The 27,978-nt window shown below is 38.0% G+C and overlaps 2 protein-coding genes and 1 pseudogene across 2 annotated transcripts; all 3 read left to right on the forward strand.

Annotated features, from left to right (window-relative positions):
- The first annotated feature begins 217 nt into the window (after nt 1-217).
- On the forward strand, nt 218-5,800 carry LOC122317423. The gene is made up of 6 exons (XM_043134517.1): nt 218-404; nt 526-639; nt 2,651-2,879; nt 4,127-4,218; nt 5,043-5,150; nt 5,587-5,800. Exons 1-6 carry the CDS (start codon nt 270-272, stop codon nt 5,746-5,748), a joined length of 840 nt encoding a protein of 279 aa, XP_042990451.1. The 5' UTR covers nt 218-269; the 3' UTR covers nt 5,749-5,800.
- Nucleotides 5,801-6,594: 794 nt separating this feature from the next.
- Nucleotides 6,595-27,883, forward strand: LOC122315700 (nodal modulator 1). Its single transcript, XM_043131800.1, has 27 exons — nt 6,595-6,910; nt 7,141-7,206; nt 7,476-7,562; nt 7,650-7,706; nt 7,841-7,905; nt 8,000-8,169; nt 8,315-8,376; nt 8,537-8,620; nt 8,908-9,067; nt 9,200-9,315; nt 20,238-20,366; nt 21,043-21,114; nt 21,316-21,411; nt 21,494-21,571; nt 22,294-22,422; nt 22,884-23,060; nt 23,248-23,451; nt 23,585-23,698; nt 23,843-24,093; nt 24,459-24,504; nt 24,585-24,833; nt 25,131-25,361; nt 25,697-25,788; nt 26,399-26,627; nt 26,748-27,104; nt 27,358-27,431; nt 27,568-27,883. The coding sequence occupies exons 1-27, from the start codon at nt 6,809-6,811 to the stop codon at nt 27,671-27,673; spliced, it is 3,603 nt and encodes a 1,200-aa protein (XP_042987734.1). The 5' UTR covers nt 6,595-6,808; the 3' UTR covers nt 27,674-27,883.
- On the forward strand, nt 12,190-18,077 carry LOC122315701 (annotated as a pseudogene).
- Nucleotides 27,884-27,978: the final 95 nt, after the last annotated feature.

Below are 27,978 nucleotides of genomic sequence, written 5' to 3' on the forward strand. Positions count from 1 at the left end.
TTATTAGGTTCAAATATAATCTAAAATTATATTTAAATATTAAATTTAAAATTAGATGAATTAAATTACTCTCAAACTTAATAACCAATTTGCTGTGCGGATCATTAATCCCCGTTTAACAGGCTATGCGGATCATTAATCCGAAAAAGGATAAAAAAGTCATTTTGAGGACCAAGTATGAAGTCTCTTGATCGGTATATATTTGTCCTGCTTCCGCATTTTATAAGAGAAGAAAAAGCGAAACCGATGAAAGCAGAGTGAGGAAGGAGATGAGGGCAGAGTCGGAGAGAGAGGGAGAAATGGAGGATGAAGGTATCTCGATATCACCAATACCAACACTCACCAATAGGTCTTCTCTTAAATCCCATTCTCACTTCAATAATTACCACTTCTGGAAACACAAGGTCGGTTTGTTTTTGCCCTTTCCTTTTAATTTTCACAAAATCCCTTTCTTCGGATTCGTAACATTTTTTTTAATGTGTTTGGCAATCTCTGATATGTGGGAAATTTAATGGGAAAGTGTAGCTTCGAGAGAACTGCTACAAGAGGGTCCGAGAGGACAGAACCCGCTTGCTTTGGAAATTGCGATTGCCCTCTAGCACTGCCTCACATTCTCTCAATCACAATCAGAACCAAAAGGTCAGGACCCCTTTTCTTATTTCTTATTTTCATTTCTATCTTACCTTGTTTGGACTCGATGTTGTACTCCATATATGGCTGCTATTTCTTTTCTAGTTTTCGTCCCGTGGTTGTTGGTCTTAGATGTTTAATGTATGTTTTGATTTATTTTTCTATAAGCCTTGGATCTATTTGTTGGTTTATTTCTGCCATGTCAATTCTTAGCTGGCGATTCGATGCTTCACTTGCCATTACTAGATATGGGCCCAGAATATTTGGCAGCAGAATATGCTTTGGAGTACCTGTACTGTAGGTCAAATTCCTTATAGTTTAGTACTAGACCGAAATGTATGGTTGTATATCGGTGTCCCCAGCCAACCTGTCAATGCCTTCATGGGAAGTCTTTTTCACAAGTGCTCCGGGAGATGATGAGAAGTTTTGGTGGGCTCTATCAACGCAAGGGTCTTTGAAGTCAGATCACACTACAATGCCATACATTCCCATCTTAACGCTCGTATCCAATTCCATGCATTCCTATCTCAGCACTTGTTTCCATTGGGGAGTATTTAGCAAATTACGGCCTCCTGAGATTAGCTTTCTTTGTTTGAACAATTGCATTAGGAAATGTACTCAAGGTGGATAATTTAAGGAAGTGGCATAATATAGTGGTCGATTGGCGTTAGTGGCTGGACAATGTGAGGCACTGTGAGTTGTCTGTCCTACTAGAGGAAGTATGTTTTTGATTTAATAAGAAAGAGAGGTTCATTTTTTGTGTTTGAACTTTGAATTTGAGATAGGTGTATAATTTTGTGATCTAGGGGGGTGAAGGAGATTGAGAAGTAATAGAGTTTTAGTTTTAAAAAGATTATAACTGTTATTATACAAGGTTATTTTTTTTATAAGTAAACAATTTTATTAAATAATGATAGGCAGAGCCCAAGTACACAAGAAGATATGCAAAGGTACGCTCAATCTATGTGGAATCAATAGAGACAAGGAAGTCATGCAAATCGATAATAGGTATGGCCCATGTACATAAAGTTCTAATAGAAAAAGCTCTTAGTTCCTCTATTGAGCACTCATTGTCTTCAAATATCCGTGCATTGCGCTCTTGCCACATACACCATAGAATACATATAAGGACCATTTTCCACACTGCTTTGATTTGTCGAATGCCTCTTATAAATTTTTCCAGCTGGCCAAGAGTGCATCCACTGTAGCATGCCACCCAAGCTAAGTCTAACTGCTGAACACCTTATTCCATAACACTTTAGCAGTCTCGAAGTGTAGTAAGAGATGATCCATAGTCTCACCGGATTTCTTACACATGCAGCACGGAAGTTATTTATTGGAGATCTTGGTAGATCGCGTTGGAGTGTTAGTGTGCAGATCAATTGAGGCATTGTGAGTCCAATCCACTAGAAGAAGCATGTTTCTTTATTTCATGAGAAAGGGAGGTTCATGATCTAGGTGGGTGAATGACAATTGTATGTGACTAAGATGCGTGGGAGACTTTCAAATGCTAATTTTCACAATTGGATTGGTTAATTGGCTTGTGCATCTAAACTAGAATCACATTTGAAGTAGTTCGTTGGCTTGACAAGCGATTAAGCAGAATGCGAGATAAGATGCTGCAGTTAGACATACATTTCGGTACAAGCCTCTTTTTCTCATGTTCAGTATCTTACTGATTATTGAAAGGAAAAGGAAAGAAAAAAAGGACTGTTGCAATTAGACCCATAGGATATCTGAAATAATTCATAGATTCTAAACCCCAAGGGTCGAAAATGCAACTGACCTAAGATTGGATGGCTGTTCGTGAATTAGCCTACAATTTGGTAATAGCTTACATGTAAATATTAGCCCCCATGCACATGTATTAAATGTAACTAACTAGTTCCTCGTTTTTGAAAAATCTTTTTTTCCAGCTTCTTTGTATATCTCTTCTTTCGTAGCTCCTCCTCTTCGGAACCATTTTTTTTAATTATTACATCACCTATTCATTCCTTTTTATTTCTTCTCTCTTTTGCAGGACTTAATCAAATCTAGTCTTCAGGACATAGTTTCTGATGAACTCAGAAAGATAAAGGATTCATCATTGAATGACTGTTCTGAGTTTCTGACTTCTGCTCCTGAGGCCAATGATGTGTTATGGGAATATGATGGTCTTCATAATGCTTATCAGGGTGAACGTGAAGAGATTTTGTTGGAAATGCAAAGGATCTTTTATGATGATCTTGGGGCGGAACCAACTAGAAAAGGTGAAACATAGTTTCTATTTTACAATGATAAGTTATGCAAGGTCTTTAGAGTCCTCAAGTTTGAAAAATTGTGCATGTTGCATATTCTATTCATAAAAAACTCATAATCATTACCTTTTGCTTGTAATTAAACAAAACACCTTCTCTCTCCTACCCCTTCCCTAACCACTCCTAACCCTAATCCAAATTCACCTTACTCCACTTGTCCCTGCTTTGCCAACTTGTTTCCATTTCTTTTATAAGTAATGTAAATTTTGTTGAAAGTGCAGCAGGATGCAACTCAAGTATACGGAAAGTATATTTAATGTTACATTTCAACTATTAAGAAAAAGAAAAGGAGTTTGTCTCCTTCATTTTTAGTAAAGTATTCCCTGCTTTATGATTCAAGGCCATCTTCCTCCAAGCAATCCATGATGTGTAAGAATCATTATACCCATAAACTAACAATAGCAAAAAAAAAAAAAAAAAATCATTATACCTTTGTTGAGTATAAAAAAAAAAAATAAAATCTACCTCTTCCCATTGGCTTAAGCTTTTAGGACATCTAGTGATTTCGCATGGTATCAGAGCTGAGGTCTTGAGCTCGACTCTTAACTCTACACTCTATTACTTTTAATTAAATATTCCACGTGTTGGATCACCCATTGAGGGGGAGTTTTTTCTACACGTGAGGGGGAGTGTTAAGTATAAAAATAATTTACCTCTTCTCATCAGTTTAAATTTTTGGGACGTGTGGTGATTTCACAACTTTCAATGAAAAAAGAAATTCAATTTTCTCAATTTCCAACTTTGACATTGGCACTAAAATCGGGAATATCCATGGATTTGGCGGCACAAGCAATTTACAGGGCCATGGGTTGGGGTTGTGAATGAGCCTAGGTTTGAATAGGAAGAGGAAGTGGGGTTAATTTCGTTTAGACTGTTTGTTATTATTTAAGCAAAAGCAAATTTGAAGATATACCAATTGTTGATTGACATAGCATAGTCCATATAGATAATTGCTTAGATGGTATATGCCCATTACTGAAAATAGCCTTTTTAGCGTTTTCTGTCGCATTCAGTTGAAGGAATTTCAGCATTTTAGACATTTGAAATACTTCACTGCTATATTTTAAATATTATGAACCGAATTGGAACTTTGTGCCAAACTGAAGGACGTTAGGTATTTGACTGTTTGCTCTTCCTTGGTTCTTTAACTAGTCCAGGCATCTTTTGTGGGTATAGAATTTTAATTTTGCTCCTTGCAGAACCTGATAGCTGTGTTGAAACGTGGGAAGATGAAGAAGATGAATACTTGGCCTGTGCAGTTTATGAACATATGCAGCTGAATGATGAGCACGTATGGCAGCCACAATTATGATGACTGTCTAAATATAAATTGCTAAGCATGATAACTAATTTTTTGGCCATATATTCTGAAGGGGGTTTCTGTTCTGAGTCCATTAGGGCCATTTTCATTTTAAAATTTTGTCTGTTATTTTTTTTGTAGTTTCCAAGCAACCTTTTTTGTATGAGAGTTGGGCTTGTCTACTACATTGATTTGAATTAGTTTCTCTTCTTTGGTTGAATGGAGTCCCATACATTTATAAATTATTTGATTTTTGCATTTGGAAGGTTTTCAGTATTGAGCGTTAAAAAAATGCCACTAGTACGTAGTGAAATTAGGCCTGGTTTGGTGAAGAATTGAGATTCTTTGTTTATTGATGACATGCTTGCCTACCCTTTCTTCTCCACTCTTCTTTCTCTGTCCACATTCTTCATTGTTCTTTTAATTCTATGCTATCGTTTACAAAATACACAATATCCATGCAGCTCAATAATTACAGAATCCCTTGCAGCCTTAATTATATTCAGACTATTATTTCAATTCTTACAAACCCTCAAGTCATTCTTACTACATTTACTTTGCTGGACTGCTTGTAGCAAGAACTCAGGCTTTTCTAACTCACCTCTCTTTGTCTCCCTGAGTTGCTACTGTTTTGTTGCGTCCTTATCTCATCAAAACATGTGCCATGTGTTCTGTGTGCATGCAACATTGCAGAGTTGCTTGCTTATAAAAAAAAACATTGCAGAGTTGCTTAGAAATTTTCATTTATTCTGCTATCCTTTTTTTCCTGAAAATGATAAAGAGAAACTTATTTGAATTTTGGATGTTTATGGTAGGTGTGCGAGAAGATTTGGTGCCCCATTTGTAAGCAAGGAGAGTTATTAGAGAATTACCTTCTCATATATTGCAGTCTTTGCGAACTTAAACTCAACAAAGGCAATGAGGTCTTGCTTTCTCTTCTCAATCTTATATTATCCAATTTTCCCACCTTCAATTAAGTTAATGATTTTGCCATGAATCACTGAATACCTTACACGAAACAATTAGCTATTAACTTTATAGATGATTTAGAAAATGATGAAATACAGCATGCATTGAATGTATGACATTCCGATCATCCCAACTTTCATTGAAGTGAGTACAGTCTAGTCCATTTTTTGACCCAGTCCCTAATTATAAATGCCTTTTTTTTTTTTTCTTTCCCTTTGGTTGCGAAAATGAGATGAAGTTGGATTCCTGTATTTTACTACGTGTCCTCCCCCCCCAAAAAGAAAAAAGAATTACAAATATAAATAACGGATTGATATTTAGATTGCTCAAAATGATTCGTCTATCTGAACAACTTACCATTATTGTTCTTTTTTTATTTTGGTATTCCAGGTAAATCTGGATTTGATGCGAGTTCGGCTAGCAGAAGCTCATGCGGAACATCTTGATCGGGGTTGTAGATTGAAACCTAAGTTTTGTATGGAGACAAGATTTGAATTAACTGCACTGTACATTTGTTGTCCAAGTTGCAATATCTTCGAGGTTGTAATGTAATTAATATATATCTTCAAACTCGATAATTATAAAATTGAGTGTATTCTTGAGCTGTGCCTTTTGTCAAGATGTCTGCATTATTGTTTTGATTAATTTTCTGTAGATAAATGCTTGGTTTACATAGATATTTTATAAAAAATTAAAGTTTATGATATGAATTGATACGATATATTAAATTATAAAATATTTTATAATATATAGTAGATTTGACATATCTCATTTAATAATATTAGTTTGGAAACTTAGTTTTATAAGGTACTGGGTCTATCCGGATACCCGGTTGAACACCCCTAGTCGGGGTAGACCCAGTACCTTTTTTATTTTTTTAATTCGGTATTATCTCATTTTCCCATCGTTAAAAATTTTAAGTCTTTTATAAAATAAATAATTGAATAAATGAATAGACATAAATATTAGTTTGTTTGTTTTCGCAAATGAGATGAGTTGAGATAAATGTTAAAAGTTGAATAAAATATTATTAAAATATTTTTTTAATATTATTTTTATTTTAAGATTTAAAAAATTTGAATTATTTATTTTATTTTATGTGAAAATTTTAAAAAATTATAATAATTAAATGAGATAAGATGAGTTGAGAAGACAAATGCGGTGAATTATTAAATTAATTTTATGTGTTCACTTTTTAATCCCGATAATGTAAATCAGAGTTATTTTTAATGAATTATTTGAAAATCACAACTCTTATCAATGAATAACAAAAAAATAAATATTTGACACAACAAAATCTCAATCAGATTTAAAAAAAAAAAAAAAAAAAGGAGAAAAAGAGCAACATGTATGTTTCATTTATTTTTATTTGTATTTGTTTAATTGAAATAATTTATGTTCTGAGAAACCAAGACGATGGGGTTGGCTTGGCACTTCGGTTGAGAAATTTCGAACAAAAAGTCCATAGCATAAACCATTAAACCCTCTTTCGACTGACGGCGCCAGAGTTGCAGACGACATTCAAACACTGATGAGTGTGTTATTATAAATCGATCAGATCTGCAATCAAACACTGTCGCCAAGCTCTGATCCCACTCGCTGCTTGTGAAGAATGACGACGATCAGAGACGCTTTACTCTGCTTCTTTATCGTAATTCATTCATTTTCAGCAGCTTCCGCTGACTCCATCCACGGCTGTGGTGGCTTCGTCGAGGTCAATCCTCTCTCTCTATCTCTCTCTCTCTACCGGTCTGTTTGGTTCCTGATAAATCGTATCAGATGTATTTGATAAATGGAATCGCTTAACATATTTGGATTAATAAACTACGACTTTTGAGAACACGAACAGCCAAAAAATCATGGATCTGGATTTGAACTCAAGTGGTCGTACTTGCAATCCCGAAACTGTTTACTTCTCTCTGAAATCAAGTTCTTTTGTTGTAGGCTAGTACGTCTTTGATGAAGTCGAGGAAGCTGCATGATACGAAATTGGATTATTCTCATATCACGGTATGTATTTTTATGCCGCAGGTTTTGCTTTTCCTTTTTGTAGCTTTTCTAGTACGTTTACCGAGTTTGAGGGAAACTAGGAACTGAAATGCTTGAATTGCTTAACTATCTTTGTTATAAGCATAGCCTTTTGATTTGGAAGTGTATGCTTACTGCATAAGTAATGGAATGAGGCCATGTTAACACAGTGACGATGTGGTAGTTTGTTTAAAACCTATTCGTGCCTGAGCTGCGGATATATATTTATATTGATGTGATATAAATTGTAGGTTGAGCTTCGCACCTTGGATGGACTGGTCAAGGATAGAACTCAGTGCGCTCCCAATGGCTACTACTTCATTCCGGTGTATGACAAGGTTGTGTTTTACCATATTAATGCTTGATCCTTCCTCTGTGCATGCGGACTTTTAAAGTTTTTCTTATTGTAAATATATGAATTTCAGGGTTCTTTTGTGATCCAAATTAATGGACCAGAAGGGTGGGCGTGGGACCCAGAGAAGGTTTAGCTATACATTGTTGTTTACATTAAAATTTTATCAAGCACGGTGTACTGTTTTTTTTTTTTTTAATATGCAGCCGATCTTTCTTAATTTTAAGTTCCATAAAACATGAATGCAAATAATGTCCTTTACAGGTTTCTGTCATCGTTGATGATAATGGTTGCAATGGCAACGAAGATATAAATTTCCATTTCACTGGGTTGGTGTTCATTGATTCCTATTGTAATTTATGTTCTTAGGAATTTTGCTCTAAATTTGGTATGTTTTACAATGCGAATGTTTTTATGTTGTAGGTTCACCATATCTGGTAGGGTGGTGGGAGCTGTTGGTGGAGAGAGCTGTACCCTTAAAAATGGAGGTCCTTCAAATGTAAATGTTGAAATTTTGTCTTCTAACGGGGATCTCATTTCTTCTGTCTTGACATCATCAGTGGGGAGCTACTTGTTCACAAATATTCTTCCAGGTATCAAAGTTTGCATAGCACCTTTTTCTTGACAAGATGCACGTTTTTACTCTGTGACTACTTCCTGGAGGCATGTGTATACATATGCATATATAATCATCATTAAAGTTCAAATAGTATCCTTGATGACATCTGTCTTTGCCAGGAAAATATGAATTACGTGCATCACATCCTGATCTGCAAGTTGAAGTGAGAGGTTCCACAGAGGTTGGATGCTTTTTCTTTCACTTCGTTCTCGTTCTGCCATTTATTGCAATTTTCTATTCCCTACCCTGCCTCTCTTTCTTTACACACCCACTTCGGGTACTATTGTTTACAATCATGTACATTCCCCACTGCTACTCATTTATAAATGCACCTCTTGCAGGTGGAATTGGGGTTTGGAAATGGTGTAGTCAATGACATTTTCTTTGTCCCTGGATATGATGTCCGTGGGTTCGTTGTTTCTCAGGTGAAATTCTTTATGGACAACAATTGCATGATAACGCGCTTTCTTTATATTTATCTCTATATAAAACTTCTAAGATGATCTGTTAGGTGATATAATTTTGTTCTCTATAAGCTTGTGAAGATGCTATGCTATGTATGCCAATGCATATCGTGTCAGGTTAATGGTGAAAGTGTGATATTGGACCTATTGTTGATTTTGCTCGTCACTTGCTGGCTGATTAGGCTTCATACTCGGCTACTCACACACTTGTATGTATAAACTAAGAATCTTTTGTGCTCTTTTGGTAGGGAAATCCAATATTGGGAGTTCACATTTATCTATATTCAGATAATGTCTTAGAGGTAGATTGTCCCCAAGGTTATGCTAATGCCCCCGGAGAAAGAAAGGCTCTCTGTCATGCTGTATCTGATGCTGATGGAATGTTCACATTTAAGTCGATACCATGTGGTAATTCTGCATATAGCCGTATTCTTTTTAATACTAGTATCTGTGTTTTCCTTCTTTGTGTAAGCCCTTTTGTATTTACTTTCTGCTAATTCAGGAATAGTGCATGCTTTCAAATTTTAAAATTACTTACAGGAAGTTATCAGCTCATACCTTTCTACAAGGGTGAAAACACAGTTTTTGATATTTTACCACCTGTTGCATCGGTTATTGTTGAGCATCAACACGTGACAGTTCCCCAAAAGTTTCAGGTAAGACATAATTGCCTACATGTTCAAACAAAATATTTTCTCCTATGATGGTATTTTTTCCACCTTCCTTTTGATTTGATCATTGTTTCTTTAGTTTTTTTTTTTTTTTACAAGCAAGATAACATTATTGATGAGCAAAAGGACGCTACCATGTACACATGAAGTATTCAAAAGATACACCTATGCAAAAAAAAGATTCAGAAATCCTTGAAACTAAAACTAGAAAAACATAAATGCATCCATGCAATGATAAAGAGTTCTGAAAATAAATCCTTTAACTCCTCCATAGTTTGCATACAATCCTTGAAACTTTAATCATTTCTCTCCCTCTAAATGTCCCATATTAGGCAAAATCAATATCATTTTACACTAAGTTTCACAATGTTGGCTGCCAAACCATCATTTCCAACACATGAAAGATCCTCCACGCATTGTGGCATGACCCAACCCAACCCAACCCGACCCAAAAAGACTAAAAACAGCTTTCCATAAAGGAGTAGCTACTTCAAAGTGTAATAACAAATGATCCACTGTTTCCCATTCTTCATGTGCGTACAACTCAATTTATCATTATATCCTTCACTTCCTTAAATTATCCAGTGCAATTATTGCCATTACCTAAGCAAAGAATGCAGCTCTCTAAGGAGCCTTACTTTTCCAAATGTTCTTCCATGGGAAAGGAGAGCTTTCATTGGGATACAGCACACTACTCTTGGAGATTGCCAACACATCTTGTCTTCGTTCCCTCTTCTCAACCTAACAGAGTAATCAAAGGGTAGAACAAAGCAAAGAGGTCCACCCCCCAATCTTGTGCTGCTTTAATAAATTCACCTTCCCATCAATGGGAGCCATTCAGAATTTGCAAATTATCTGTTATCATAGGTCTTTAACTTGTGCAATGTTGAATAGAATGGAAGAGCTCCTTAAAAATTTGATCTGCACGCCACATAGAGCCATTTCTCCTTTTGTATCTGGTAAATCTGGAGAACTCCCCCAATCCCTACAAATGTTTTTCCAAAACCAACCTCAAAAGTCCCATGAACCTCATTGGAGCACCAATCACTCCATATATTGTATTTCATTACAATCACCACCCCCCAAAGCCTAGTTAAAAGGAATTAGCTTCTGAGTCCCCAAACCTCGTGCCAGCATTGGTGAACAAACCTTTGACCAATTTGCTAAGTGAAATTTTTGCTCCTCCCCCACACCTCTTGATAAGAAGTTCCTCTGTAGTCTTTTGATGCAATTAGCGATGCTGGTAGGAAGGGGAAACAAGGACATTAAGTTTTTTTAAGCATCATGTACAATTGTTTGTTAATTGTAATGTGTGTGCACGTGCGAGTATGAGTGACCAGATAGACCCACCCTTGTGTCTCTTCTGCATAGTTTGAAATCCACCTCAAACATTCCTATCCCCTCATGTCAAATGTACAACCCTCTGCACTGTTCGATACTCATTTCTTTGTGCCTTTCGTGTAACTCTGAAGAAACCTCCCCATCACCCTCATTTCTTTGCTATATTATAATTTCAAAGCTACCATATAATGGCACCATTTTGTTTGTGACCTTGCTTTGAAACTCCAGATTAGCAGAGCCTAATTATCAGCACTAAATTTGTAACCCTACAACCTTCCTGGTAGTTTGAACACAATAGAAAGACACCTAAATTGTCAATTAATGATACCAAGAGGATCAATCTCCTTCTTTTAACATCCTTTACTGCTATTGATTGAGTTCTTGACTTGTTCAAATTTCCATGTTTTGTTTCATGTGATCCTTCTGAAAGTCCCTCCATTGTCAAAGTTGTTGCTTATTATGTCTATGGGAATGAAATGTCCTCCTCCCTCTTCCTGCATTGTTAAAAGTTGGCATGTTAACTTACTCCCAAGTGTTTTAAAATTCTACTCAATAATGATGCATTGATGTTACAACTTACACTAAGATAAATCCATGTATTTTACAACTCTATCAAGCTAGTTATATCTTTGTGTATGTTTGTTTCATAGATATATGTAAATATAATTCTTCTTACAAGCCTTTCCTTTACACCATCCATTTGGAATTATTTTCTCTCTGTACACCCAAAACTCCGATGATGAAAAGTGATAATTTTTCTTTCTGGTGACGTTTTGGTGCTTGCAATGGCAAGATTGTGATTGAGTTTAGAGTGTAAATGGGTCATTTGAAACTTCTTGTAATCGAATCCAAGGTGTTTGAGTTATTAAGGGATGGTAGATATGTGCTTTTAACCGAGAGAGGTTGGAAAGTTGTGAAAGAGATAAGCTTGGGGTTAGTCATGGCATGATGACCTGGGACTACCGTTGGGGGCTGCTTCACGGGCTGTTTCTATCTAGGATCCAGTGATTGAGAAGATAGAGCGAAGATTGGTTGGGTGGAAGAGATTGTATTTGTCGAAAGGAGGCCGTGTGACCCTGATAAAGAGTACTCTTTCTAACTTACCTACTTATTGTCTATCTCTATTCCCTATTCCAGTTTCCGTGGCAGCATGGATAGAAAGATTGTACCGTGATTTCCTTTGGAGTGAGATGGGAGATGAATTCAAGTTTCACTTAATCAGTTGAAATAAGGTATGCAGACCAATTTCTTCAGGTGGGTTGGGAATAAAGAACTTAAGAAAATTCAATCGGGCACTGCTCGGGAAATGGTTATGGAGATACAATAGGGAACCGGAAGCATTATGGAAATTAGTAGTTGAGAGCAAACATGACAGCTTATGGGGGGATGGTGCACTAGAGAGGGGCCTGGGCCTTATGGGGTGGGGATTTGGAAGCATATAAGAAGAGGGTGGGGGGTGTTTGCCAACCATACGAAACTTTTGGTGGGGGAGGGCACACGCATAAAATTTTGGAGAGATATTTGGTGTGGGGAGGAGGCTTTGAAGGATTCATTCCTATCGGTTTTCCGAGTGGCTTGTGATCCAGAAGCTTCGGTAGCGGATCTTCTGGTTCGTTCAGGGGACCAAGTCCATTGGAACGTCACTTTCTGTAGAACAACACAGGATTGGGAAATAAATAGTTTCGCTGAGTTTTTCAGCCTAGTGTACTCTATGAAGATGAATGGAAGACATGAAGATAAGCTGTGGTGGAAACCGGTGGGTAAGGGTACTTTCTCGGTCCGCTCTTTTTATAAGGCCCTTGCAACTATACCAAATCCTCATTTCCCATGGAAAAGCTTGTGGAGGAATAAGGCGGCTTCCAAGTCACTTTTTTTCACCTGGACAACAGTGTTGGGAAAGATCTTGACTACCGATAATTTGCGAAAGCGTCGGATCATCATCACTGATTGGTGTTGTATGTGTAAGAAAACTGATGAGTCAGTGAACCATCTCCTGCTACATTGTGAGACAGCTAGAGCTTTGTGGTGTGAAGTTTTCAGTTGAATAGGGTTAAGCTGGGTAATGCCGGAGTCAGTGGTAGAATTATTGGCTAGTTAGGCGATGCCCGGTGGAGATTCACAAATCAAAGCGGTGTGGAAGATGGTTCCTATTTGTATTATGTGGTGTATTTGGCAAGAGCGCAATGAGAGAACATTCAAAGATAAGGAACGGACAACAGAGGAGCTTCATTCTATTTTTTTCAGTACTTTATTCCTGTGGACTCTAGCTATAGACTTTAATGGATTACATGTACATGAGTTCCTTGCAACTTCTATAGCGACCTAGATGGGTCTTATCTCTTGTATACCATCTTGTGTACTTGGGCTATGCCTATTATAATTAATACTACTGTTTTACTTATAAAAAAAAAAAGAGTCATGGCATGATGCTTCACTAAAGCTCTGGAGAATTATTTGAAGGCTGAGAGAAAGGAGTTCTATACTGCTCACCAGGAAGGAGACAAGGGCTTCATTGAGCAGCAATGCTCTAACTCTCGAGGCTGTTGTATAGCATTGGTGGAGTAGGGTGGGGGTGGTCATTAGAGCTTCATCTTTATTCCAGAGGATAGGGATGAAGGAAGTTGGCAGAGGTATTGAGGGAGGTTGGAAGAGAAGGTGGACCTAATCGTTCGTCACCACCAATGAGATGGTTGCTCAACATCAACCTCATACTTGGTCGTATCGGGAGGCACTCCAACAACCCTGAGAACGTGTTAGGGTGGGAGCTAGCTCTGACACATCAGCTTGCCCGAGAGGAGTTGTAGGTCTTTAAAGGACAGGTAGTGTTGCCGTTTCTGTAGGTGACCGTAATCTTAAGGGAGGTGGCAGGGGTGCTGTCGGTCTGAATGAGGAAATGGAGCATCATGTTGTGTATGAGATAAAGAGCTAGCTATGTGAAATGCAAGACAAAATCAATTGGCTTATATGGTGTGTTGAGGAGAAAAAAAGGGTGGGCTTGGGCCTGGGTTGTGGTTTGATTGAAGGAAACATTAAGGGCATTTCAGGTCATCATGCACAAATGGGCTGGGTACAGCTCAACGGGCCTCAGCCTGTGTAGCTGACTAAAGGAAAGGAAATAATAGGGCTGGGCCTAGGCGTTGGGCTCCAGCCCATGGGTAAGCAAGGCTCCAACCAACAGGCGGTCCTTGTTTGGAGGAGGCGGAAGTCGAGTGAAGCAAGCCCATCGGCGAGGGTGGGTACTAGCCACTGTCACCGGTGAAGACCCAGGTGGTCTTCTCGACAGCTGTGGAACCATCAACAAGTGCTACACTGCTGCCGACGAAGACCTAGGTTGTATTCTCAGAGCATAGGGGTGAGGGATCTAGCACCATTTTTTGCCCCTCTCGTCACTGATGTGCCGGGATCATCATAGACCAACTTGACGGAGGCAGCTGGTGCTTCTACTGTGGTTACCTTGCCGATCAAAGTGTCGGCAACATAAATTTAGAAGAGGGCGGAGATGAGATCTGGCAAGTTCGTGGTTGAAGTGGTGTGATCGAAGGGTGGGCAGCCACATATCATGTCGTCGAAGGCCACTGCCCCTACCACCGGTGCCCTAGTAGAGGAAAACTCACCAGAAAATGAACGAGTGGGCCCTTAGGGCAGTCACATGGAGATGGGCGACAATGTTGGCTTGACCATGGCATCCAATCATGGTCCCAATTCTTTTGCTGCCAAGGATCTGAGAAAGGAGGAGCTACCTGGGGGGTGTCAGATGGATCGAACTTGTAATTGGTTCTTTGTGATGAAGAGTGCATTGATAGGGGAACTGCTGAACCAACCCCATTATGCATGCTCCCACCCAGCCCAAACTCAGATAGGTTTATATCGGAATGGGTATTTAAGAAGGTTGAGGAGATACAAGCTTGTATTGGGATTTCTTGTGTAGGCTTGTAAGAGTAGTTTAGGGCCCTTCTTGTAGCCATTGAAGATGGTCGATCGAAGTCAGCCACAAAGAGAGATAGGGAACTCAGAAGGCTCAAATGTACCATAATTATGAAGTGAAGGAGGCGAGTGGCGGAAGGGATAGATTGAAAGGGAGGGGTGCCCTTTTTGCTAATGAAACCTAAGATCCTTTCTTGGAATGTGTGGGGCTTAATGATTGCAACAAGCATCTTTGCATAAAGTCTTTAATGTGGACGTGGAAGATTGATGTCATGTGTTTTCAAGAAACAAAATTGTGTGTTATTGATAGAAGAATCATTCGTAGTTTGTTGGGGTGTTCTTTTGTGGGTTGTTCTTATTTGGCTTCTTTGGGAGCTTCAAGCGGCGTTCTTTTAATGTGGGATAAAAGAGTGATGGAAGCGGTTGAGGTGTGTATTGGGAATTTATCGGTCGCTAGTTTATTAAAAAATGTTGAAGATGGGTAGGAGTGGGCTTATGTAGGCACCTATGGGCCAAACATGGATAGAGATAGGAGAAGGCTATGGGAGGATTTGGCGGGTTTATACTATTTATGGGATGTGCCGTGGTGTATGGGTGAGGATTTCAATATTACTCGCTTTCCTAGTGAGTGATTGAGGATTTATCGCAACTCCTTGGCCATGGAGGAGTTTTTGGAGTTCAAATTTGATTTGGATCTCATGGATTTCCCTCTTGTCGGGGGTGAGTTCACGTGGTCCAATAGTCGGGGATGGATAGGTTTCTTGTTTCTCTTTCGTGGGAGGCCCACTTTCCGGAACTGTGCCAGAAGCGTCTGTCCTGAGTTTGTTCGGATCACTTTCCTATTCTATTAGATCGTGGAGACATTCATGGGGGATGCCGGTATTTCAAGTTTGAAAATATGTGGCAAGCTGTTGATGAATTTGCAGAGAAGGTGAGATCTTGGTGGTCTTCTTATCAGTTTACAGGCACTCCTAGTTTCATTCTTGCAAATAAACTTAAAGTTTTGAAGCAAGACTTAAAGAAGTAAAATCTGGAAGTTTTTGGAAATGTTGATAATCAAAAGACTTCCCTTATAGAGGAGCTGCAGGCTTTAGAGGGGACGGAGTTGATGGGAGAAATCTCGGAGGAGGTATTGTTGAGGAAGAGCCTGGTTAGGACTGAACTAGAGAGGGTGTTGTTAATGGAGGAGACTCTGTGGCTAAAAGAAGGTGACAAAAGTACGAAATTTTTCCATAAAGTGGCTAATTCACATCGGCATAGCAATGCTATTGAGTTACTTTATTCGGGTAATTAATTAATCTCTAACCCCGTTGAGATCGAGAACCATATAGTGCATTATTATGAGAACATCCTCACGAAACCGGCTAATTGGAGGTTGAACATTGATGGTTGTTGTTTGAGTCTATTGATCCGCAGAGTGCAAGCTGGTTGGAAAGACCATTTGAAGAAGATGAGATTCATAAGGTCATTGGTGGTATGGCCAAAGACAAAGCACCGGGTCCTGATGGCTTTTCAATGAGGTTTTTTCACACTTGTTGGGACATTGTGAAATGTGATGTTATGCGGGTGTTCCTTGAATTTGACTCCTTTAAGAAGTTGAGAAATGCCTCAATGCGATGTTCATTGCTCTCATGCCGAAGAAACATGGGGCAATAGAAGTTAAGGATTTCTGTCCTATGATTCGTGAGTGGGGTCTACAAGATTATTTCGAAGGTTCTTGTAATCGGTTAAGCTTGGTCATGGAACAAATTATTTATAAGCCTCAAAATGCGTTTGTTTGGGGGAGGTGACTCGAGCTGGGGAGGCAAATTCTTGATTTGGTTCTCATAGTCAATGGGTGTTTGGATATTAGGTTGAGGGAAGGAGTTCTTGGTATTTTGTGCAAGCTTGACATGGAAAAGGCATATGAACATCTGAATTGGGAATTTCTTCTTTACTTGCTCGGGAGGTGTGGCTTTGGAGATAGGTGGATCTCATGGATTCGGCATTGTGTTACTATTGCTAGCTTCTCGGTGCTAGTTAATGGCACCCCTGCTGGTTTTTTTTGACAATTCCCGTGGTTTGAGGCAAAGGGGATCCATTGTCTCATTTTCTCTGTTATTGTCATGGAGACACTTGGTTGGATGGTGAAGGCTGCTGTTGGGGGAGGTTTCTTATCTGGATTTTCTGTGGGAAATGTTAACAATGGCTCTATCATAATTTCACACCTCCTCACAGACTCTTCTCTTTTGTGAGGTGGATTGTGGCCAGATTCAAGCCTTAAGGGCACTCTTGTTATACTTTGAAGTCGTGTCGGGTCTTAAGGTGAACCTTGGTAAGTCCGAGATGGTTCCGGTGGGGCTCGTACCTAGCATCACCAGCTTGGCGAATCTCTTGGGTTGTAAAGTGTCTTCTTTGCCTATGAAATATTTGGGTCTTCCACTGGGGGCGACATTTAAGGCTAGAGCTATTTGGGATGGGGTTATAGAGAAAGTTGAGAAATGTTGGCTAGCTGGAAACTAATGTATTTATCGAAAGGGGGTAGACTCACATTAATTATGAGTACTTTATCTAACCTTCCCGCATTTTTTTTATTTTCTCCTGCAGTTCTTCTAGGCACAGTCTTCATATTGTAGTTGTCGTGCAGTCGGATGATGTTGTGTCACGTCAACCAATTTAAAAAAACAAAAACAAAAACAAGAAGAATTTAATTGGTGTAAACAGTGCTTCACAATTTCAGAGTTTTTGTTCATTAATTGGTGTTAAAAAAAATATAAATATGGATGACTCAAAATGGTCAACAATCTCTGATCTGAGTTTCTTTATTTTGGGGAAGGGGTCCTTTCTTGGTTGGTCTCTTCTCTGCTCTCTCCTGCGTCTCTGCTATGGCTTCCTCCGCCGTCAATAGATGGTTGAGGCCTGAGGTATATCCACTCTTTGTAGTGGTTGGCGTTGCTGTTGGTATTTGCGGTATGCAACTTGTAAGAAATATTTGCACCAACCCTGAAGTGAGGGTTATCAAGGAGAAAAGAGCTGCAGGAGTGCCTTTTGAACTTTGAAGAGGGTGAGAAATATAAAGAACAGGGCCTCAGGAAGTTTGTCCGCAACAAATCCTCTGAGATCATGCCGTCCATTAACAAGTTCTTCTCAGATCCAAACTGAATCAAATACTGAGATCTTTCTACCTTGCTAGAAATTGGACTTTTGAAAATGGCTTTTGTCTGCTTGATTGATTGAATTGGAATGGACATAAGACTTGTTTTCTAAATGAACATGAGACAATTGCTTGTACTACAGGTTGCCAGGTCATTGATTCATGATCTTGACCATCGAATAATACTGTCAATTTTCTTGGGAAAAAAATAAAAAAATCTCTGATCCTAAGCACCATTTTCTCTGCCGTTTTAATTTTCATCTTAGTTACATTTTCAAGTGGTCTTAGCTTCTCTACCAAACCTCCCAACAATTACTGAAGTAAAAAAAAAAAAAGGGATTTCACCTCCTGACATGGATTTTGAGTTTAACAACAGCAATTCAAATCCTTCTTCGCTTTACATGAGTGAAGAATCTCTGCATTTTTCCCTTCCTACCATTTGCTCTTCCATTTTAATCTTCATCTCTGTTACACTTTTCATAGTTGTCTTAGCTTCTCTACCAAACCCCTAACAATCACTCAAGTAAAAAAAAAATTGGAGTTTGTGATTCCACCGCCTAACATGGATTTTGAGTTCAACAACAGCAGTTCACGTCCTTCTTTGCTTTACATGGGCACTCCTTCTATGTACCCCTAAACGTTTTGGTGAGATCTATTTTAGTGCTCCGACCAGCCTGTTGCGTGGCGTCTCCGAGTTTTACCCAGATGAGTTTTGCGTTTGATATTTTTTGAAGAATTAGAGAGTAGCTCTTTGCCGGCCGATGAGCTATTTGATGCTGGCAAAATCCAGCCTTTCAAGCCTCCATCTTGGCATGCAAATCGATAGAGAAGTGGAGGTGCACATGACTCTGAGCAATCTTGTTTGAGAAGAAGATATTTTTGGGTGTGTTCTTTGAAATTGCCTAGATGTGAGTTTCATTTGAATTCATTCTAGCAATTATTAAACGCCCTGTTTCATTTGTGTGTCATTCCAGACACGACTGCACGACGAGTCCTCCATATGATTGCAAGTAGAGTGGTTTTTTTTTTTTTTTAAATATTTTTTTTATTTTATTTTTATCTCTATTTACTTTGCCTACAGGGGTGGCTAATAGGATTGAAAAGCTATTTAGGGCTCTTTTTTGTGGGGTGGAGTGGGGGAAGAAGCGAAATTCCATTTTGTTAATTGGAAAAAAATTTACTCTCCTATCTCGAATAGTGGCTTGGGGTGCACAATTTGAGGACATTCAATAAAGCTCTATTGGAGAAATGGTTGTGGAGGTATCACTTGGAGTGGTATGCGCTTTAGAAGGAAGTTATTGACCTCCGACAAGGAAGTGATTGGGGAGGTTGGTGTTCTAATGAAGTTTTTTTTTTTTTTTTTTTTGGGGGGGGGGGGGGGGGGGGGGTATGGCATGGCTTATGGAAATTTATTAGGAGGGGCTGGTAGAGTTTTGAAACTCAAATCAGTTTTGTGGCAGGTGAGGGTTCTAGAATCAGATTTTGGCATGATGTTTGGTGTGGTGATGGTGCTCTTGATAGGGTTTTTCCAGCTCTCTATTGCATCGCAGTTAACAAGGATGCTTATGTGGCAGATCTGATTGCATTTTCTTATGGTTCTCACCAGTAGAATGTCCTCTTTAATAGGGACATTCATGATTGGGAAGTGAATATGGTTTCAGAATTCTTCAGCTTGATATACTCCATGGGAGGTATAACAGCACTGGGGGATGGGATGCAGTGGAGGTCCAATGGTAGCAAGAAGTTTATGGTGAGGTCGTATTACAAATTATTGGCACCACAAGGTAATTTTCCTTTCCCTTGGAAGAGTATTTGGAGGTCATGTGTGCCTTCCAAAGTAGCTTTTTCTGTATGGACTGCTTCTCTTGGGCATATTTTGACCATGGACAATTTGAGGAAGCGGGGGCTCATTATGATGGATTGGTGCTATTTGTGCAAAAAGCATGACGAATCAGTGGATCATTTATTATTGCATTGTGAAGTGACAAGAGTGCTATGGGATGAGATATTTAGAAGAGTTGGTGTAGCTTGGGTAATGCCATTGAGGGTAGTGGACTTGGTTGTTGGAAAGGGATTCAAGGCTGTCCCCAAGTGGCGGCACTGTGGAAGATGATTCCATTGTGCATTATGTGGTGTACTAAGTTGGAAAGGAATGCATGGTGCTTCGAAGATAGGGACCGTACAATGGCGGAGCTTCAGAACTTTTTTTTACACACTTTATTGCTTTGGTTCTCAGCTGTTGTGTTTAATGGAAACAATGTTCGCGACTTTCTGGTTTTAATTTCTGGATCCTAGAGTGTATTTAGGTGTTCTCTTGTATACTTTCTGTGTACACAAGCTTTGCCTTTTTCATTCATATCAATAAAATTTACCTCTTACTTACAAAAAGAAAATAATTCTTCTTACTCTTGCTAACTGTATTTAGGTTTACATTTGCTTATCTATGCTTCACGTTGTCATTATGTGGACATATTAACATGTAGAATCCTCTGTTCATTTTAATTTGTAGGTCACTGGGTTTTCTGTTGGGGGCCGTGTTATTGATGGGAATGATGTCGGAGTGGAGGGTGTTAAAATTATAGTTGATGGTCATGAAAGGTCTGTCACTGACAAACAAGGATATTACAAGCTTGACCAGGTATGCACATGGGCTCTCAACTTCCAAATTGACTTGATCTCTTTGGCCATTCCTTAATTTCTTTTATAGCTGGATCTGTTGGTTCAGTCTTCAGGGGTCTGGTGGAGAAATTTTTCAATGGCATTCATCATTCTGATGAATATGTGATTTCATGTCTTCTGCAACTTTAGGTTATCTATTTGCCCTTAGTTATATCTCAAAGAAATTATGAGTTGGCATCTTCAATGTTATTATACCAGTCTCTTATGAGATAGTGTATGTTGATCAGAATACCTTTTTTTTTTTTCAAAGTAAATAATACTGAAGTATATATATGATATTTCTTTCCTTCCCTAATCTGAGATTTTCTTTTTCTCTCTCTTTTGATAAAAGTTGCTCATCCATTTATATACTCTGTCACAAACTTATATTTTTCCTTGTCTTTTGATAAAAGGACTGCTCATTCGTTTATATACTCTGTCCCGCTCTCTTGTGTGCATGCCTGTTCCTGTGAATATTGTTTGTCAATCACTTAAATGTTTTGTAATTTGGCTCATGTCTTTGGTATTAGTTTAGGTGATTAAGCTTGTTGAGAAAGCTTATATCATCTTTGAGTTCGGTTATTTGACTATTATCAAGTGCTTCATCATATACTAGTGCATGTATTATCTGCCTAAGTTTCCAAGTTTTTGTTTAGGTTACATCCAATCGTTATATGATAGAGGCCATAAAGGAGCATTACAAGTTCAACGTACTGAAGGATTATATGGTAAACTATTTGATGGGTAACCTTGGATACTATCGTCAATAAGGTTTTCCTCCTTTGTGATAGTTAGAAGTGTTGCTTATAAAAAAATATAATTAGAAGTGTTAATTATTTGCAGTTAATTTAACTCATTGAGCTGGTTTTCATAGTTATATTGAATGAAGTTGTTGCACTTCATCTTCCTAACTTTGCTTGCTTGTCCAGGTATTGCCAAACATGGCTTCAGTGACAGATATTAAAGCAGTTTCCTATGATGTATGTGGTGTAGTTCAGATTGTTAGTGCTGGTTTCAAGGCAAAGGTAGATCCACAATTCCTAAATTCTAAGTTTGTTACTTATACTCTGCCTGTCAATTCAACTGGTTGGCACGTCTGTTTTCTAGGTAGCTTTGACTCATGGACCAGAGAATGTCAAACCTCAAGTGAAACTGACTGATGGAAGTGGAAATTTCTGCTTTGAGGTATGGTTGAGTCTAATAGAGTTGTTAGTGCAGAGAATCTGAAGTCTCATTTACTTGGTTTTTATTTTTTGGTGTTGCTTAAGGATGCCAGTTAGGTGTTTATGTTAAACTTTATTAAGCTTCTTTTGTTTTTTCTCTAATTGTTTTGCTTTCTCCCAGGATGTAATTTTATTGGTTGGTGATTGATTTGAATCACTTATATTTCTTTGACATGTTTATTGGAAAGACTAGTGAATGGCATATGCGAGTCATTCATTAGTTGGGAAACTCCCCTTTTGTACTTGACTGCACCCCATTTGTGCTTTTAATAAAATGCATTAGTTATTTTTTTGAAAAAAAAAACAAAAGAGTTTTTGATAAAGTTTAATGACAAAAGGAAAAAATATTTGAATATTTGCAAACTTTCCTAAAGGTTACCAAGCTTGAGGTGATGCGACCGTAATTACCCTAAACATGTGGTTTTAACAATATAAAGTTTGTATTATTTTTTTAATAGTCGTAGTGAATTAATATTATTGCCATAATAAAGCTGATAATACCCATTAAATTGATATTTCCTTGATTTGTTGATAATACCCATTAAATTGATAATAAAGTTGGTTTTTTTAATAAAGTTCATATGTTCTGATTTTACTTGATGTAAGTCAACCATACATTTATTGAAGCTCATGTTCCCTTCTATTCGCAAGTTACATCTCTCTCCTTTATTTAAATATGTTCAGGTTCCACCAGGTGAATATCGCTTATCAGCTATGGCAGCTATGCCTGAGAGTGCTCCTGGACTCCTGTTTTTGCCATCATTTGTTGATGTTGTAGTCAAAAGTCCATTGATGACTATTAAATTTTCTCAGGTAATCTTTCTCAAAACTAAACAATTTTTAAGGTTCTTTTGATTCTTTTCCCTTACTATCATATTTTATAAAATGTTGACTTGTGTTCTTTTGGTTGATAAAATGACAATGTATTCTCACTTATTTTTCTGTCCTTCCTAAGACTCCTCGGCTTTCGTTTGAAGCAAAGAAGATAAATTGGTTGGTTGTTGTTACAAGAATTCTCAAGTAATTCCTACATGCAAATGATATGAAAATAAAATGTCATATTCATAATAATGGAACTTCTGACTTGGATATATGACATGTTTCCTGAATAAATATTGATCTACATATATGATCTCACAAAACTTGCACCCACATTTCCTTGATATTTATCATGAAAATTGATGCAGATGTTATCTGATATTTGTTTACAGAGATGTGAAACTTCTTGTGAAAAATAATGTTACTAATGTATCTTTCTTTTTGTCTATGATAAGGCACTAGTCAATGTACTTGGTACGGTCGCCTGCAAGGAGAACTGTGGCCCATCTGTTTCTGTTGTTCTAGTAAGAAATGCTGGTAAACGTGATGAAGAGAGAAAGACAGTCAGTTTGACCAAAAACAGCAGTGAATTCCTCTTTTCAGACGTCATCCCTGGAAACTACAGAATTGAGGTATGAAGCTTATTCTCTGCCTTCGATAATTTCCCAAGACAGTAGTTATTTTGCAATTATTTCTTGTTGTGAGTATTAAAATCTGAAAACATTTACATGGAATTGATGTTTGGTCAGTTGTGTTAAAGTTTCTGAGTGCTGTTTTGATTCTATATACATTTTCTTCAAATGATTGTTCCTATTTTAGGTCAGACATAATTCTCCAGAATCAGAGGCTAGGGACGATAACTGGTGCTGGGAGCAGAGTGTCATTGATTTGGATGTTGGTGCTGAGGATGTAAAAGACGTGGTATTTGTTCAAAAAGGTTACTGGGTTCATGTTGTCTCCACCCATGATGTGGATGCTTACATAACTCAAGCAGATGGTTCGTCAGTGAATATGAAAATTAAGGTATTTTTTTTTTTAATCGGTAAACAAAATTAAGGTAATGTTTTTTCATCAAATTTCCCAAGTTCAAACTCATGTAATTATTCAGGATGCTGTATATACTTTCACGCCTGATTCTATTCTTTTGTGTGTGCAGAAAGGTTCCCAGCATATATGCGTAGAATCTCCTGGATTGCATGAACTTCATTTTGTTGACTCATGTATTTTCTTTGGAAGCTCGTCAATGAAGATTGATACATCCAATCCTTTGGTACATTTAAAAAAAAAAAAAAAAAATCATTTGAGGCTTCTCTCTCTCTCTCTCTCTCTCTCTCTCTCTCTCTCTCTCTCTCTCTTTTTTAATGGCTGTATTAAGCACTAAATTTTTCACCTCACTTGTTATTTCTTTTTGTAGCCCATCTTTCTAAGAGGAGAGAAGTATCTACTTAAGGGACTGATCAGTGTTGAGTCTAGCACAGTTAATGGTGTGTATGAAGTACCCGAGAGTATCACTGTAGACATTCTAAACAGTGAGGGCAGTGTTGTTGATGGTACCACAGCTAAAGTTAGTTCCAATGACAATGATCAAACCAGTAATGCAATGTATGAGTATTCTGTGTGGGCTAATCCTGGAGACAAACTTACCTTTGTTCCTCGGGACCCAAGGTACATATATATAGTTGTTTTCTCGACAACTGTGGCATCAAGCACCATGCTGCTTACTTAGTGGTGGAGTGAAGTTGTTCAATTGTTTATTTATGTTTCTAATTAGATCTTGATTTTTTCAATCACCTTCTCATTGCTGTTAGAAGCTATTTTTCTTATAAAAAAAAATTGCTGTTAGAAGATGCTTTTGCCTTTTGCTCCCTCACTGCCTGGAGTTTATTAATTCAAAATTTTTGAGTGTGTAAAGTAGTATCTTCTAATTTCATGTCTTGTTTGCTAGGAAACTTGCTAACACCTCACCAATATTGCTTGGTTACTTTTACTGCACCATATGTGCCTCTTACTTGAGCTGTGGTGTGTTGCAGGAATAATGGGGCGAAGAAGATCTTGTTTTATCCAAGAAAACGTCATGTAAGCTTGTATTTTGTCATTTACCAATGTTGTTTCTAAGTTGTTCTGTTAAGCTTCATTCCAAAACTATGCTATGTTAGGTCTCAGTGACAAGTGATGGTTGTCAAGCTTCTGTTCCTCCATTTTCTGCACGATTGGGGCTATATATTGAAGGATCCGTTTCTCCCCCCCTTTCCGGTGTCCATGTTAGGATTCTTGCTGCTGGAGATAGCCACATTGCTGCCCTTAGGAGTGGTGAATTGGTACTCGAAACTACCACAGATACTCATGGCTCCTTCACTGGGGGACCTTTATATGATGACATAACTTACAGCGTTGAGGCTTCAAAGGTTAGGGACATTTTTGCAGTATATTTTTTAATGGCTTATAAATCATGTTTACAATAAAATATATTTAAATTGTTTGCTTCCTGTATCTACCCAAAAACAGTGGTATGTGGTACTCTCTCCATCTTTTATGTACAAATTTGAATAAAGCTTATGCTATTAATAAACAGATTCATTATTCCTTTTGTTAGAACCGAGAGGTTTAGTGCACTGTTTGGAACTCAATATATTCTGTGTATTGCTGATTGCATGTGTCTGCAATCCGTTGCTATCTTCTCTGATGTCTTCTACTTTCTGCAGCCTGGCTATCATCTAAAGCGGGTTGGACCTCATTCCTTTTATTGTCAGAAGCTTGGTCAAATATCTGTACATATATATTCAAAAGATGGTTCTGAAGAACCTATTCCTTCCGTGCTTCTATCACTGAGTGGCGATGAGGGATATAGGAATAACTCAGTATCTGGGGTTGGTGGGACATTCCTTTTTGATAACTTATTTCCTGGAACTTTCTATCTGCGTCCACTGCTAAAGGTAATTCCCAGAAACCGAGGAATTTTGATTATAAAATGGTCTAGTTAATTTTGTAGGACTTGAAGATTGCTCATTGAGCTGAATTGGTCATTTTACCACTCTCTTCATTATATGACTGCTCAGATCATTTAAGTCGTGAAGTTAACACTCAAGATTTAGGACCACATCATGATGCTATTATAAATCTGAAGGATTCATGGTGTAACTCCCTGCTTCCATATATAATGTTTGAAAGAAATTGGAAGTGACCAAACTTATGGCTGTGTTATTTGCCAAAAACAAGATTATTTTCAACTACTTGACTCAGCTAATAAATGTTCCTTTTATTCTTATAGGAGTACGCTTTCTCACCTCCAGCCCAGGCTATAGAACTTGGTTCTGGGGAGACTAGCCAAGTCATTTTCCATGCCACCCGTGTGGCTTACAGGTATTTCATTGACTTTCTCTCCCTTTAGCCATGCTGTCATGATGCAAACATTTGAGAGGTTTTATTACATCTGCACCAATTTGTCTTGACAGTTTGTAGTCTGTTCTGTGAGAGAGAATTAGAACAACAAAGGTTCATTCCTTAACTCTTTGATATAAATGAAATGCTTTGGCATTCATCGTTAACTCTTTGCATTCACTAAAATTCAACACAGGCTTTCCCCTTCATCAACAACAAAAATCAAATGGAAAGTGTGTCTGGGCACATCAATCGTTCTTGGAGTTTTGTCCCTTTTTCACCCCCACCCCCTCCTTTTTTTAAGATCATAAATCTTAATGATATATGCTCTTATAAATTGCTAATAGTTTAGATCACTCACTGGGAGTACTTTGAGAAAACGTTTTTTAAGTAGTCAACTAGCAAGTAAATTATTAAAAAAATTGACTTTCAATCTCTCTATACTGACAGCTCTTAGTGATTATCTACTCTCAGACGCCGAATGTAGTCTATTGTAAATTTGTCTTCAAATGACCTAATTGTTTCACTTGTGATTTTCATTTTGAGAGTATGACTCTTCTGCAAGACACTAAGGTGGGTTAAGCTTCTGCAGTGCTACAGGTGTGATCAGTCTGCTGTCTGGCCAACCAAAAGAAGGTGTTTCAGTTGAAGCCCGGTCGGAGTCCAAAGGCTACTATGAGGAAACGGTGACTGATTCATCTGGAAGTTATCGTCTGAGAGGACTCCATCCTGACACTAACTATGTAATCAAAGTAGTTAAAAGGGATGGTCCAGGTAGCTCTAGAATCGAACGGGCATCTCCGGAATCCAGTACTATTGAAGTTAGTCCTAGCAAATCTATCCAATAAAGTTACAAATAAAATTGTCCAAATTATGATATCTTTTATGAGGTTTCTGGCAATAAATTAACTCTGATTGAGCACGTCCGTTGATTTTTGTAGGTTCAATCTGAGGATATCAGGGGATTAGATTTTCTTGTCTTTGAACAGCCAGAGATCACCATTTTAAGTTGTCATGTTGAAGGAAAGGGAATAAAGGAACTAAATTCATATCTAACGGTAGAAATAAAGTCAGCTACTGACGCGTCTAAGATTGAGTCTGTCTTCCCTCTGCCACTTTCCAACTTCTTCCAGGTGAAGGACTTGCCCAGGGGTAAGCACCTTCTGCAGCTCCGATCTAGTCTCCCGTCGAGCACCCACAAATTCAAGTCTGATATTATTGAGGTCGACTTAGAGAAGAATACACAAATTCATGTAGGCCCACTCAGATACAAAGTTGAAGAGGATCATCACAAGCAGGTTTGTTTCACTCGGCAGTCGATCCTGTAGTTTTTCAAAGATATATTCTAACAGTGCCAAATACCCATGGTTTTGATCTGGAGATTTGCAAAGCCCCCTTCTCTTGTGTCATGTTATTAGCTTAGCTTAATAGTTGTTGATTGCACGATACTTGCTGAAATGTATTTCTTCCGATCAGATTCTTGTTCAGAATGGTCTCTTAGTTGCCTACAAGGATTTCTTCCTCATTTCTTTCTTCTTTCATGCCTTTCAGGATTTGACTCCTGCACCGGTCTTTCCTCTAATTGTTGGGGTTTCAGTGGTTGCTCTGTTTATCAGTATGCCAAGGTAATTGTGATTATGTTTTCTCCACGACAATTTTCACTTGGTTATTGATTTTTATTTTATTTTATTATTATTATTATTTTTTAATGTTCCCGTGTATGCTTTACTAGAAATACTCTTGTTTATGCCTAATGTGTAGATTAAAGGACTTGTATCAATCCACAATGGAAATACCAACCCCGGGATTCACTGCAACTGCAAAGAAGGAAACGCGAAAGCCAATTTTGAGGAAGAAGACTTACTGAAATACACCTCTTGTGCCTCTAGAAGACTGGAAGTTTTGGTGTTATATCTAATTGTGTTACGAGATCAAACCTGGCAGAGAGCATTAGTTTTTTTTCTAATACTAATTAGGGTAGCTGTTTTCTTTCTAATTTAAAACTTTAGGGTTAAATGTAGTCACTGAGAATAACCTTTTTCACTCCCAATTAATGTTGGTTTATTTCATGTTCTCATATCAAGATTCCTTTCTTGCTTCCAAGGGATAAGTCTCAGCAATGTATGGCACTCAAGCTTGAACTCGAAGCAGATTGAGAAATTTCTGGCATAT

Source organism: Carya illinoinensis, chromosome 7 (genome assembly GCF_018687715.1).
Source record: "Carya illinoinensis cultivar Pawnee chromosome 7, C.illinoinensisPawnee_v1, whole genome shotgun sequence".
NCBI lineage: Eukaryota > Viridiplantae > Streptophyta > Magnoliopsida > Fagales > Juglandaceae > Carya > Carya illinoinensis.